At 46.0% G+C, this 14,839-nt stretch overlaps 1 protein-coding gene across 2 annotated transcripts; it reads left to right on the top strand.

The window, feature by feature from the left end:
• The first annotated feature begins 4,296 nt into the window (after positions 1 to 4,296).
• Positions 4,297 to 13,489, top strand: CD8A (CD8 subunit alpha). 2 transcript variants are annotated; one of them, XM_005509953.3, is made up of 7 exons: positions 4,297 to 5,051; positions 5,563 to 5,931; positions 6,502 to 6,576; positions 7,294 to 7,410; positions 8,980 to 9,010; positions 11,543 to 11,639; positions 12,886 to 13,489. In XM_005509953.3, exons 1-6 carry the CDS (start codon positions 5,006 to 5,008, stop codon positions 11,595 to 11,597), a joined length of 693 nt encoding a protein of 230 aa, XP_005510010.2. In that variant the 5' UTR covers positions 4,297 to 5,005; the 3' UTR covers positions 11,598 to 11,639; positions 12,886 to 13,489. The 2 variants fall into 2 exon arrangements, with proteins under 2 accessions (XP_005510010.2, XP_064916333.1); XM_065060261.1 differs by lacking the exon at positions 12,886 to 13,489 and having other exon boundaries at positions 4,298 to 4,486; positions 4,659 to 5,051; positions 11,543 to 12,346.
• Positions 13,490 to 14,839: the final 1,350 nt, after the last annotated feature.

Raw genomic sequence — 14,839 nt, forward strand, 5'->3', positions numbered from 1 at the left:
CACAGGCAGAACTGCTGATGTTCCTCATCAAAGCTCAAGGTACAATCAGTGTCCGTCACAAGTACAAGGTAAAATCACTGGCTGATGTAACAGGGAGAAATGCTTGGCTGTGCTTACACTCAGCTACAAGGCTTCAAAATATTATGTATTATGTGTTAACATCAACACCCAATACAAATTTCCAGTTGGGATATTTCCTATCAGTCTCTTCAAAAAAACTGAGACAAAATATTCCTGTGGGCTGGAATTGTATATTCCTGCCCCGAGCAACAAGCTGCAAATGACAATGCTGTTACTCAGATATACATGTCTCAAGTAATCTCGATGCAAGAGGAAACAAGTCAGAGCAGAGGTGGAATGGACATTACTGAACTAAATGACTTTCCTCAGGTCATTTCATTTTAATCTGACTCATCCATCGCTACCGTAGCCAGGGTAATTTTGATATAGTATAGAAACATGGGTCACATCCTGCTGCACAGAGACTGAGCTGCTGCAGCCAAGGAGATGGCAGGAGAAGGCAGCTGCCACCACGCAAATTCCCCTTGTCCCCAAACCTGGGTCCATCCTCACCTTCCCAAAGCTGGGACACAAACTGCTCTAGCTGGCCAGGGCCAAACATCTTTCCTGGTCATTATCACTCTTCCAAGAGGTATCCAAGGTGCCATGAACTGTAAAATAGAGACATGGCAATACCCTGTTCCGGGAAAGTCCTCCTGCACTGCATGGGTGGGCCCAGAAACCCCTCTTAGGTGTCTCCACCAGGGTCTCCTGCACAAGGTCTTCAGGGAAGAACCACAGAATCACAGAATGGTTTGGGTTGGAAGTGACCTCTGGAGATCCTCCAGTGCAGCTCACCTGCCAAAACAGGTTCACCTGTAGGTGAAGGTCAATGTGCACCAAGGAACGAGACCAGACATGACAAGACTCTGCATTGATGGAGACAGAAGTCAGGTCCCAGTGTATGACACCCTAGAAGGGGGCTGAGCTAGGAGGACAACTGCCAAGCAGTGCCTCAAACCCAACAGGAGTTTGATGGTGGGAGTTGGAAGTGAGATAATGAGCCCAGCTGACCAATTAAAGATGACTGGAACTGCTCTCCAGACAATAAATTATACACTGGAGCTATACAGATTATTTTCTTTTTCCTAATGAAACTCACATTCAGTGCTATAAAATACGAAATTTCCTCTAGTGCTGGACTGAGTCTCTGTGGTATAATATTTAGGAGGCTGGACTTGCAAAAAAAAACCCCAACTTGTCTACTGCCAACTCCAGCTGTTCACTGGTCCCCAAAACAAGCCATCACAGATTGCTGATTTACCAAATGTCTGCACAAAACAGCTCTGCAGCATCCAGAGAAAAGGTGTGGGAAGTCTGTGGAAAGAAAACCTTCAACATATCCAGATTTTCTGTTATCAGACTCTCCACTGAGGTATCAACAAGCATGGAAATTATGGAGATATTTTGACCCCGTGATCAGGTTAAATGTCCACATCATGGAGAGATGAGAGCACAGCAGTGTTTGTGGTTTGCATACTGTATTTTAAGGCATGTGATGTTTACACCAAGAGTACCCAAAAGAGAGTGGTCAGTGAATTGGAAACATGAAGCTACAATGGAAAGATAGCAGATAATGTGTGAGTATCTGGTGTGTGACAGTTGCACTTGACATTCTCTAAACCCCTTTGGTGCTGCAGCTTTGCAAAGAAAAGGGGGGCAGCAAGTTGTTAGCAAACCACAGTTTCATTTCGCACCGGAAAAGTTGTATGCTATGGTCTCACCATTTATTTTTTTTCCTCTGAAACAAAAGTTTGTGATTTGTGACTAAATTTTGAAATCTTCATTAAAACTTTCCATTCCTCCTCATGAAAGAGATCCCTCAAAGATTCACAACAGGAAGGATCAGCAATGCTGAAGCGAACACAGTCTGGTGTCTGTCCGTGAGTTACCACTGACTGATCACCTGCAGCATCTGCTCATCATCAGCAACCTTGCACCATTGCTTGGCAATCACAGAACCATAGAATGTCCTGAGTTGGAAGGGACCCACAAGGATCATCGAGTCCAACTCCTGTCCCTGCATGTGACAACCCCACAGTTCACACCGTGTGTCTGAGGGCGTTGTCCCATCTCTTCTTGAACACTGTCAGGCTTGGGGCTGTGACACCTCCCTGGGGAGCCTGTTCCAGTGTCCAGCACCTCTGGATGAAGAACCTTTTCCTCATGTCCAACCCAAACCTCCCGTGGCACATCTTCCTGCCATTCTCTCGGATTCTAATGGGAAATGGGAAGCCCTGAAGTCCTGTGAGGAGACACCATGGGCAACAAAAACAACGGACCCAATAGAACGTGGGCAACAAAAACAGTGGACCAAACAGACCATGGCCATTTTGCAGCTCGTTTTGTGTCTACCAACCATCACAGGGTAACTACATTGTCCTCTGACGTGCTTCTGCTGTCAGTCATGCAATACTGCAAGACATCCATGTGATGTCTGATATTACTGATACTAAGAAGCTGAAGAGTTTCTTACCACCATGCAAAAGTTAATGAGATCATTCATTCCACAAAATGACTGAGAGATCAATCATACCCAAAACTCAGTACCTCCTCCAGCTCTTGCCTTGCCTTAAAAGGATATATTCATTAGCAGTTTATTGCAGACCTCAGAAAGCAGTAGTTCCCCTGAAGCCATTTCCTGTGACTTCCCAATGTTGTCCATGCCTGGCACAAGGAAACAACCTCAGAAGAGACAAGGGCTGGTGGTCTCTTCCATGTAGTGGTGAGTCACAAAGCGCTTCAGCAAATAAAAGTATGAAGAGGAACAGGAGACCTCTGAATGGTGATACAGGGTCTGAACGTGACACAGGAAATGGTGGCCTTGCATGGAAACCAGCTCAATCTGCAAGTCATGAGAACCAAGAGCAAGGACACCTCTACATCCAGGAGAGGAACCTCTGGGCTCCAGATTGGCACCCAGGACTGATTCATAGTAAAATTTACTGTTATTCAGAGACAAGAGAGAAGTCAGATATTCCTACTAAGAAAGTCAGTGGCCCTTCCTGGATGGTCCTTTAATTGTACAGGCTCTCCCAGCACCTCCACCACCACATCCCTGAGGACACACACCACGTGCTGTAGATAAGCAACCACGCTCTATGTCAGAGTGAGAACCAAGTCCTGACAAACTTTGGTGCCCCCATCCTCATTTGCCAGAACATTCATTTCCATTCAAACCATGATGAACAATGGGAATCAGGAATTTTCCTACTTTGGTCTCAGGGGGGTTGTGCTTTAGAAAATGCTTTTGAAATTTCATTTTCTGTCACTGAGTTGTGATAGTGATGGAAGTGGGGGCTCACTCACACAACAATCGGATGGATGGCAAGAACCAGATCTCATCAGCATCTCAGAAAACGTGACACTCAACTTTAGTCACGTACAAGGCAGGCCCATGGCTTCAGTTCCTTGCCTATGTTCCTCCACCAGCCTGTGAAGACAGGTGCTTCCCCAGAGCAGCTTATCCCATTAAAAAGGGAGGATTAATTCCATGCAGGATAAGGAGAATAAACTGCTCACTGAAACCAGAAGGAGCCTACACGAGCAGCATCACTTGGTGTCTCATCTGGAGACGACCGGAGAACCTTGGAACAACCTCAAGTTCGCATTTGCTTGATGGGATTTTGAGATCCAGATTCTCGTAATGTTTAATTAACGAAACCTATTTTCTCTTTATTTTGCCAAAATCTGCTCTGTTTCAAGTAGACATCACAAGTGTCATAGCATCATGAAAGTACAAATTTCACACATCTCAGCAGCTTTCCCTCCCTCACTAACATGCTTTGATGCCAAATTAAAAAAATGCCGTTCCTAAACCATTTTCCATAGCCCATCTCTAAGTCACCGTCACAATCACAACGGCATCAGGGTCAGCAGCACCTGGTTCCTGACATGCCCTTTCTTTGCAAAGGAGCAATAGAAAAACAAACAAAAAAGCAGAAAATTAATCATCAGGAAAGCCAGCAAGTGCCAAGTGAAGAAGTAAATAACACAGCCTTCCCCCACCTCGCAGGCTGGTGAAGCTGTTGCTGTGGTGTGTGCAAAGCTGCAGGAAGCGTCACCTGTACCCATGTGCGAGTGGTCACCTGGAGGCAGCGGCAAGAGCCCTTTCTGTTGAAGTACATGAGGGTTTTCTTGGCAGGGCGGAAGCCTCTGTGGTGAGAGAAGAAAACCACAAGGTGTTAAACAAAACAACAAACAAAAAACCCGCCATGGCCCTGGGGTACGGGGCTTTCTCAGTGGGTTTCAGGTCACGGACCACCTGTCTTGCACAAAGCAGCTTTTGCAGAGCAATTGCAAGGGAGAATCGGGAGGAGAACAATAGAACACCTGAAGAACTCAGCTGCCTGTCAGCAGTGCATGTGCTCAGAGATAGCAAATACATGTGGATAGATGCCATGAAACACCCTGTCTTGCTTGCTGGGTAATAAAATACAGCGGGCTCTGCCATCTGTATGAGGCTCCTTGAGTCCACGCAAGTGGGGACAGCAGAATCCCTGCCAAGAAGCACAACCTGGAGCCTGCCACCAGAGCATGGGGCTCATCCATGATCCATGAGGGTCTCTTCCAACCAAAATGATTCTATGACTCTGCAGAGATGGAGCTGCTGTGAAGCCCTGGACGGCCGAAGATACCAGGCTGTGGTGGCTGATCCTGCCCCAGGCATGAGCATCATTCCTCTGGATCTCCAGGGAAGTCAACGAGGAAAAATCCTTGAGGCGCCATTAACCAAAATGATAAATGAGCCCAAATTCTGGATTAGAACTTAGTTTCTTCAGAAATGTTTTTTTCACCTTCATTTTGCCGCAGATGCCGAACACCATCTTAAGAGGGTCCTGATGACATCACATCCTCTCCAAAGAGCAACGCAGCCTCCCAAGTCAAGAGAGAAAGATCATCTCTGCTCCACTGCACCGTCCCCAAGGACGGTCACCCGTAGAAGATGGACAGGTCCCCTGCACTGCTTCTTCTGCTCGCCCTGAGGCTCTGTGAGTATGGACATGGGGTTGGGAATGACCTTCACCGGGAGGGGCAAGTAAAACCTTCCACTGGATCCAAGAAATTGGGATAAGTGGTTAAAGGAAAAATAAAAAGCAAATGAAAGAGGTCGAACTTTGAGTTTTGCTCAGTAATTGTGGAGGGGTGTAGGGGTGACTGCAGCATCATGTGCATTGGGAAGGAAACTGGATCAAAATGTGGTTCTGAAGGGGAGAAGGAAGGGGAAAGAAGCAGTCAGTGTTTTTAGGGAGTCACTTCAGATAAGCTGGGAAGGGGGAACGTCCCTGAGAAGGCAGGTGAAAGGTTTTTCTGAAGGGTAGCACCCACCTTTAAAGCCCAGGTGGCTGATGGGTGAGCACGCGTGATCCCAACAAGGACTCCAACAAAACTTCAAGTCATTCGGACAGCACGGTCATCCTTTTGCATTCCACCTTGTGCCCTGTGGTCAGGGAACGAGGTTTGCCCAGAGAGGCAGTTCCCACAAGGATTCCTCTCCCACAGGCTGCCCCGGGATGCAGGTCCAGGGGTACAAGATGATGGTCAAGTTTCGTGACAGCAGCATCACGCACGTCCGGGTGGGACAGCGGCTGGAGCTGAAGTGTCAGACGGACAAGGGGGACAGTGGTGTGTTCTGGGTCCGTATGGACAGAGCGGGGACTCTTCGTTTCATCGTCTTCGTTTCGTCACTGGCCCGGACCACCTTCGAGGGGAAACAGAGGACCTCCACACGCTTTGAAGCGACCAGGGACAGCAGTTTCTACCGGCTGGTTGTGAAGTCGTTCACACTGCAGGACGAGGGGTACTATTTCTGCCTGATGAACAGCAACCAAGTGCTGTACTTCAGCCATGGCCAGCCTGTCTTCCTCCTAGGTCAGCTACACCTCTACCCAACCTCGCTTAGCTCTGCCAAAATGCCCACCACCCCTTGCCCATGTCTTTTTTAGTGTCACCTCTCCTTCAAACTCCCCTTTTCCTGATTGCTTGCCCTAGGCTTCTTGTGACCAATGTCCCCGTCCTCCCTGCTTCTTCTTCTCATGGTATCTATCACCCCTGCCCAAAGGTAAAGATGAACAGGCAGACCCGGCATCACCTCCCCATCCTCACTTCTCCATCCCATTTGTAGTTCTTGAAGGGATGAGACTAAAGCAAAGTCCACCACCACCCCTTCCTTCCTCACCCCACACATGTCCCTAAAGTCCTACCAGCCTCAGGGCACTTGCACTTGCTGAGGGTGGTGGCAGAAAGCAAGAAATCAGGAGCCTGGAGCTTCTCGTTGGGTCTTGGGAGACCCTCCTTGGGGGATTCACCATCCAAAATGGGTTTTATGAAATTCCCCTGGAGCTGAGCCTTGTGCAGCCATGGGAGACAAAAGAGGTGGTAGAAAGCTGGTTTATTCTATATATTTTATTATATTTTTAAATTCTATTTCCCCACTTACAGTCACCACCACACCAGCACCCACCACCCAGGGTAGCACCACCAAAGAGGAACCCAGCCCGGAGACCCCGGATCCAGGTAGCGCGGCTGCAGGGAGGGCTGGGGGAGGCATTTTGGAGTGAGGGGAGAGGGAAAATTCTTAGAGCTCTATCAGAGCTGGATAACTGGGAACATGCAGCTGAAAGGGTTGAACTCTCTGTAAGTCTCTATATAACTCTCATCACTCTCTATAACTACCTGAAGGGCAGTTCTAGCCAGGTGGGGATTGGTCTCTTCTCCCAGGCAGTCAGCAATAGGACAAGGGGGCATGGGCTTCAACTCTGCCAGGGGAAATTTAGGCTGGATATTAGAAAGCAATTCTTTACAGAGAGAGTGGTCAGGCATTGGAATGGCTGCCCAGGGAGGTGCTGGACTCACTGTCCCTGGAGGTTTTTAAACTGAGATTGGACATGGCACTTAGTGTCATGATCTAGTCAATGGACTGGAGTTGGACCAAGGGTTGGACTTGATGATCTCTGAGGTCTTTTCCAACCCAGTCAATTCTGTGATTCTGTAACTCCAGCATTTCATCACACAAAGGAAAAGCTAAGTATGACATAAAAAGCATGAGCACGTCTCATGCTTGGGCACACCAGGGATGTGAAAATCTTTTGGCTACATGTTATCCCTCAAGGGAACCTTCTGCTTCACCACCAGCCCCCTTGGACGCCAGGCAGGTCCCTTGGCTCCACCAGAACTGGTCATAACACCATCCATGAGCACCTGGTGGACCTTTCCTCTTCTGTAACCCCACAGACACCAGCAAGGAGAAAGAGCCGGATTTCTTCTGTGATATCTTCATCTGGGTTCCCTTGGCAGGCGCCTGCGTCCTGCTCCTCCTCGCCCTGGCAGTCACCACCGTGCTGTGTCAACGTAAGACTCACCTGTAACCCCCCCCACATGTTCCTCTGGCCTGAAACCACTGCCCTGTCCTACATCTTCTTTAACATCAGCAGCAGATAAGCAGGACACAGTCAATGTGAGATAAGGACACTGTTAAATCAATGTCTGCATTTTCCCCATCAGTAGGTTTAGGCTGAGAAATAATTATCAGTTTTGAATCGTAGAATCATAGAATCATTTAGGTTGGAAAAGGAATTTAAGGAAGAAAAACAGATTACAAATGTAGAAAACTTACTCTATTGAACTGTATTGGCTCTACCATTCTTAAATCAGTATTATCAGAGAGTAGAACTACCAGAACCTGAAACACTTTGACAAAATAAGGTAAACGTGCTCCAGCACAGGGTTTGCAAATACAAATGCTGAGACTCCCATTAGCAGCTCAAGCTGTAACCAAATGAACAACTTAATTACACAGGTTCAGCGGCTGCTACGGTTAAAGCAGTAATGCAAAACCTCTGGGTAAGCACAAGTCCTTTGGTGAAATTTCATGTTTGAAATGTCTTCAAATTACCCTGAGCAAGCAGTGAGTGCAAATTTATTCAAATCAATTTAATGCTCACTGAAATCAGTTTAACTTTCCTTCAGGGTGTTCCCTGATACCCCCAGAAGTTACACCGATGTCATTAAACCAGCTCAGCTCGTTTGCCGGGAACACCGAAATGTTTTGCTGCTGAATTAACCCAACTAAACCCGCACTGATCGCACAGCCTGGAGCTGATGTGACATGAATTTACCAGCTGACCCACTTTAAAAAAAGTACAATTTTTGAGCATCTTTCAGCCCTGACAAATCCTTCTCACCCCGGTCTGCAGCGATAGGAATACATGAAAAAACACTGATGGGCCACAGTCAAAAATCATTTTTCTCAAGGGAAATAGCCGATGATGCTGCAGAGAGCCCAAATTCCCTCTGAATTCACCAGGATTCCCCCACATGCATTGGATTCCTCAGGGACCTGCAACATCATTAACCTACAAACACCACTGGTGATTTATTTCTGCCTTTTTAATGCTGTTGTGAATTACCAATGAAAAGCCATAAGCTGCAATTAATTTCTGCAGCAGGCAGCCCGAGCCCTCAAGGACAGGGCTTTTTTTTAACCTCATGCTAAAATTAATGGCTGCGTATTTTATTTTGCCAAATACATCCCAAAGTAATGACATAGGTGCTGAAACGGGAAAGAGTATCGTTCAACTCGGTTGCACGCTGTGTGGCATCATTGCCGCTCTACTGTTGTAGCGTTAATTGCTGCGTATGCAACATGCCAAAGTCACTGGAGACAAAAACAAATCACTGTCGGGGTAACTACTATGAAGTAACTACTGTTACGCTAAAATTTAATTTATGAAAATAATGGAGAATGGGAGCTGCAGCACTGCTCGCTTCTTAGCTTTCCTCTAAAATCAGCTTGGTTTATCTCGGTCAGTATTACAGACAGGCAGCTGCGAGGGAATGCGGCCCCGCTTGGCTGCAGCGCTTTTGTACTGAGCTGTGACTTGTTACCTTAGAACTGAGACGTTTTCTTGCTTCTTTTAGGAACCAGGAGCCGAAGATGCAGATGTAAAAGGTCAGTAAGTGACAGGTGTTGACGTTGTTCTCTTCAAGGGGCAAAGCAGGCAGGTGCCAGAAAACAACCTAAAAATTCTTTATCCGATATACAGTGGAGGAGACTGTGAAATGAATTGAGGGTGAGAAAGAGAGATACGATTCTCTTCTCTTGCTTTGCTTTGTTTAAGTAGTTAAAGTCACTGAGCACTGACACTGCAGTAGGTACCAAACAGAAACACAGGAGGTGTTTGTGGCAGCCTAAAACCCCTGTGCATCGCCCGATGCCCGTAGTTAACATCACATTTGAGCACCCCCAATGCACTGCTCCAACCTGAGCCCTTCCCCTCCCCAAAACGTTAATTCAATTTCATTGCTGGACCTCCAGGTTGTGCCCATGCAAGTTATTGCATCCCGAATCCCCATCTGCACAGTTTGGACCATCACCACCACGGCTTGATGCCTGCATTTCCCCAACAGGCACTAAGTAATTGTAGCAGAGGAGCTGACACAGCCTTAGATGATTTTCCTGAGAAACAACAATGCATAGATACACAGCTTCAGAAATAACCTATTTTGTACGGCAGATAGGTATCCCTTATTTTTTTAATGCCTCCTCTACCCACGCATCATCCCGAGTCACCAGGAACGACTCTATCGGAATAATTGCAATTGGCCAGTTTAGAACGAGAAATCCTTTTGCCAGCACATCATGCACATTTTGCTTCTGCAAATCGACCTCTCTGCGGCCGGTTTCTTCGCCTCTGCAGAAAACCCCTCGGCAGTTTCGCAAACCTCGTGCTCCGAGTGCACCCCAGGGCTTGCGGCAAGAAAGAGCTTTAGCACCAAAACCCGCTCCTGCTGGGCCAGGACTGGGAAAACCTGGGCTGCAAGAAAGTCTGGAACAGCATTGTCACATCTCATCTCCAGAGCTTTATTCTTTGCAAATCAAGCATCTTTAAAATGAGATTGCATTCCTTGTTATACATCTGTGGGTTTCATAGTTAAAAAGTTAATAGTTTTTTTTAGTTGCTCAAATTAATGCAATGATGCAGAAAGAACCTCCCCCTACATTAAACAGATCCCTATAAGTAATTTTTAAAGGAAAAATGTGCCAGAAAACATTGCCTGAATAATGACGGTGTTTAAGGGACTGAGTGGCAATGGCTTCTGGCCTTGGGGTGCAACCTGCCTACAGACATATGAGAATACAGCTGCACTCACAGACCTGCAGGTTCATTTACCTGTCTGAAAAAGGGAACAGCCTGTCATTTTTTATGATGGATATTTATTACACCAAATGGTCTCCTGACCCTCATCTGGCTTTCCAAGGGCTAAATGATAATGAAGAGCTCTCCTTGCAGCCTTGATCAGGAGGATGCTTGCATTCTTCGCTTATCTCAATCCCTGTTGCCAGCCCTGTGCAAAGATGATGTGTCCCTAAGGGATTAAAAAAAAAGAAACAAAAAACCCCAAAAATAAATGCACCACAGAAAATCATCTTATTATGGACAGTTTTCCTTCAGCAGCATTAACATGACAGAATCCTGGTTTAAGCAACCATAGCATATTTAAACTTCTATATAGAGAGGAAACTCCTGCTGCTCTGAGCAGTTCCCGCTCGCTGAAATGAAGCTCTTTGGACATTAATAGCGCAATTCTCTCAATTAAAGAGCACGTCAGGGTCTGGCCTGGGATCCTGGCTGGCAGCTGAAGGATTCATTTTTCCACTGCAAATTAATCTTCAGTGAAAACAGGCACCAAATCTCCAGCTCATTAAATCAGCATAAAACTATCAGTTGCTGGAGACCAGTAGTATCTGTCGCTTTGGGAACACGCCGGGTGTCTAGAAAGCCTCTTTTTAAACTCCTCTGCAGGAAAGTGGTCTGCAACAAGAAAAAGTCCTTATGAATTGCTAACAGCATCCCCAACTTCAAAAAAGCCCTGAGATCTTCATTTATTTCTGAACACAGAGAAGGACTTGATGAGAGGACAGGAGTGTGCAAGAGTCAGAGGCAAATTTTTAAAAGCGCCCCCCCCTTTTTTTTAATTACTGTAATCATTAGCAGTGTATCTTGAAGTCCTGCTACTGGCTGTCACTAGCTGAAGGCCGGCAGATCCTTCACCTCTGCTGGGAGGACAGGTTGAGAGAGTTGGGGTGTTCAGCTGGAGAAGAGAAGCTCCGGGGAGACCTTATTGTGGCCTTTCAGTGCTTAAAAGGGGCCGATAAGAAAGATGGGGACAGACTTTTCAGCAGGGCCTGTTGTGACAGGACAAGGGGTGATGGTTTTAAACTAAAAGAGGGAGATTCAGGCCAGACATGAAGAAGAAATTTTCTATAATGAGGGTGGTGAGACCTTGTCCCAGGTTGCCCAGAGAGGTGGTGGATGAACCATCCCTGGAGACATCCCAGGCCAGGCTGGACGGGGCTCTGAGCAACCTGATCTGGTGAAGATGTCCCTGCTCATGGCAGGGGTGGCACTGGATGAGCTCTGAAGGTCCCTTCCAACCCAAACTATTCTTTAATTCTATAAAAACCTTTTATTGCTTCCAGACCTGTGAACGGGAAGCCCCATGTGAAACCCAGCGTTCCCAGGCGACACGTATGAGCATCTATGGCTTCTGGATCATCTCCTGGGAGCTGTCACCGCGTAAGCCCATCACCTCTGTTATCTATAACACGACTGTTTCTCACACCCTCTGCCCTGACAAATTTGAAAAGACAAGACGGAGGAGAAACACATAGACAACAAACTGCATATTAAATCACAGCTCCTTCTAAAACCTGAGTTTCAGATTAATTCCCAAGGCCCAATGACATTTCTGTTTCCAGTGACAGAGCTCTGCGGTTCTGGTCAGACCCAATGGTGACGTGTCAGTGATGAGCTGATGAGAAAGAAGGATATTAGCCAGCCCTCTAATCAAAGGTGTGCAATAATTCTTTCTAAAATGCAGCAAAAATCGCAATTTGCTGCAAAACTACTTTGAAATGAACACCCTCACGTAACACACCCTCTCTGAGGTGCCACGTATCTCCCAGGAGCTGTATCTAACACAAGGGAAGGTTAATAGAAAGTAAAGGGCCTGATGTTTTAGTTTTTCACAGTCCAGGGGGCTACAGTTCACTGTTCCCTCTTGCCGACCCTGTTGTGCTGCTCACCCACCTCCACCCATTGCTGCAGTTGTGCCTGAGCGAGGAAGGTGGGATTTGTCACTTGCTTTGGTTAAGCAGCACTATGAGCAACCTGGGACATGTTGATTGACTACAATGAGTTCTGTATTTGATGTAAATGTTTCCTTACTGCACTTGCAAATCAAGAACTGAGAAAAAAAACATTAATAAAAGTTTCTAGTCGGACTGGGTGACATTTATTTCTTTCTTCAGAAAAGCTAAAATCCTTTGGGAAGATAATAAATGAAGGTTTGAGAAAGTCCTGGGTAAGGGAAAAGGCAGTGATTTATGTACCAGCCGGAGCTTTAAGATGCCAAAATTCAGTTTTACAGTTTAGCACAGCCTGAAACTCTCTCTCTAAAAGTATTTCCCAGGGACTTGCAATACGGGCGCTGTAACACTCCCCCGTCCTGGGGTGCTGTGAAGCTGGATGAGATAAAGACACTGATGTGCTCAGGTATCCATGCCAAGGGGCTGATAAAAACCTGGGGAAAAATAAAGAATGAAAGAAACTCTTGGCTGTCTCCTCCTCTGCAAACGAGCTGGGAAAGAGAGAGATTCAGAGAAAAACAAAGTTCTTCTAAACTTAGGTTAATAAAAAAAAAAATTAGAGAATTGTATTTGAACGATAGCCAGCAAATGCTGACAACTACACGTATCGACACACACTATAAGGAAAAAATTAACAGCAAAGCATTAACACTGAAATATCTATGAATTCACAGGCACTACAACACACCGAGACACGTCCAACCTATGCAGAGCGGCGCAGTCCAAGCCCCAGGTGCTCAGCGGGGGAGACACGAGGGTCCCACCAGACTCTGCCCCATCGCCCCCAGCACCAACCTGCAGCTGCTTTTCACAGCCACACAAAGCAAACCTGCTCACCAATCCGTCTCTAGGCAGACTTCAGCTTTAGCCCTGTCTTAATAAGTTATGGTTACCTAAACCAGTCTGATCTTGGCCTATGGGCAGGTCTAACCATGCAGGTGAAAAGCTCATCCTTTTCTCTCTCTCCTACAAGCATCAATTATATTTTTATTATTATTATTAGCTTGTCCCAGAGTCCTCTGTTGACTTAGTTGCAGCTAGACCTCTTGCCAACTGACTACCACTCTTCCTCAAGCATCTTGACAATGTTTTGCACTTCCACAACCTGCAAGATGCAGAAAATGTTTTCCAAGAGTTCGCTGAGTCCCAAAGAATGGATTTTTAGGCTACAGGAATAAACAAACTTGTTTCTTGTAGGCAAAAATACGTTGATTGTAATGGTTCCTATTTTGATTAATAAAGATGTCTTTGAGCCTAAGTAAAATGATTTAAAACTCACAGTCCAAAACCACAATTACTTTTGCACCAACCTATTGCAAATCCTTAAGACTTCCTGCAAAACCTTTGCACCCTCACTGATAAGATAGTGCTAGAAGGCAAAAACCAAACCGCATCTTTTGCAGCAAAATCTTGATAAGCAGATGCAAATATCAGCGCAGCAGTGAGATGGGAAGGAGCCGAGAGCAATTCCAGCCCAGCTGAAGGACTAACACAGCATCAAGCTGGAAGGTACAGAGCTGCCCCCAGCAAACCAAGTGCTGCGTGCTGAGGCAAAGGCTGGAGCTGCTATGGGTTAATGTGAAGCGAACAAGAGTCTGAGATATGGGATGATTTTCAAAGAGAAGCAGAAGGAATAGATTTGTTCAGAGGTTGAGGGTTATCTAATAGGAGCTGGTCAAAATTAATAATGGAGAAGCTTGGAGTTGATGGGCTAAAGACAAAGCTGGGAGTTAACAGTAGAAAGAGTAAGAGCTGATTTAGTTTAAACCCAATTTGAACTAATAAAGAAAAAAGGGCACAAGGTGGTCATGGAAAGCCCTAGGAAGCTGGGGGAGGCACCACTGAGCATCCAGAACTTGTTGAATTTGTTAGACACCTGCTTCTCCCTCACGCGGTGCTTCGCTTTGAAATATTTTAGTGCTAGAGTCAGGTTATGGTTGGACTCGATGATCCTGAGGGTCTCTTGTAATTGAAATGATTCTATGATTTTCTGATAAAGGATTTTGATGAGTTAAATAAGCTCCAGATAAAGACAATGGCCAAGATGACCCCAGAAAAGCCAGATACTGTCCAGTTAAATTCAGTCTGTCTGACCAAGCCTGTTTGATGGATGACCTGTCACAGCAAAGGCACTTAAGCTCAGTCTAGCCTCCTCAGACTAACGCTGAGCTGCATGTTAGGCAAGCGTTTAGAAGCCACCCCACAGAAAATAAACCCTTGCTGCTGTTTCTGCAGCATCTAAGATAGAAAAGCAGAATAAGGTGAGGAAGGGATTACAGAAGTCTCTGGGAGAACAGTAAATAGTGAAACATGACCTCCCTGTAATGAGGTTTCTTCCTTCTGATTCATCCGAAATCAAATTTATCCCACATGCAGGGTCAGCATGACCTCTCCATCACTGGATTCTCATCCTGAGCTGTGTTGAATTAATTGAATACATATGATTGTTGCTGGGGTGACCTATCACATCTGCTTGTGCTCCACATTCTTGGAAACCTCTTGTGTAACTTATAAATCCTGGAAAATAATGGAATTTACTCTTGGTTCTGAAGAGAAAAAAAACTGTCAGACAATAGCTGGGTTTGTATATTTAGCTCCCCCCATGCCGATGCAAATGTCTCATGGATG

Source organism: Columba livia, chromosome 4, assembly GCF_036013475.1.
Source record: "Columba livia isolate bColLiv1 breed racing homer chromosome 4, bColLiv1.pat.W.v2, whole genome shotgun sequence".
NCBI classification, from domain to species: Eukaryota; Metazoa; Chordata; class Aves; order Columbiformes; family Columbidae; genus Columba; species Columba livia.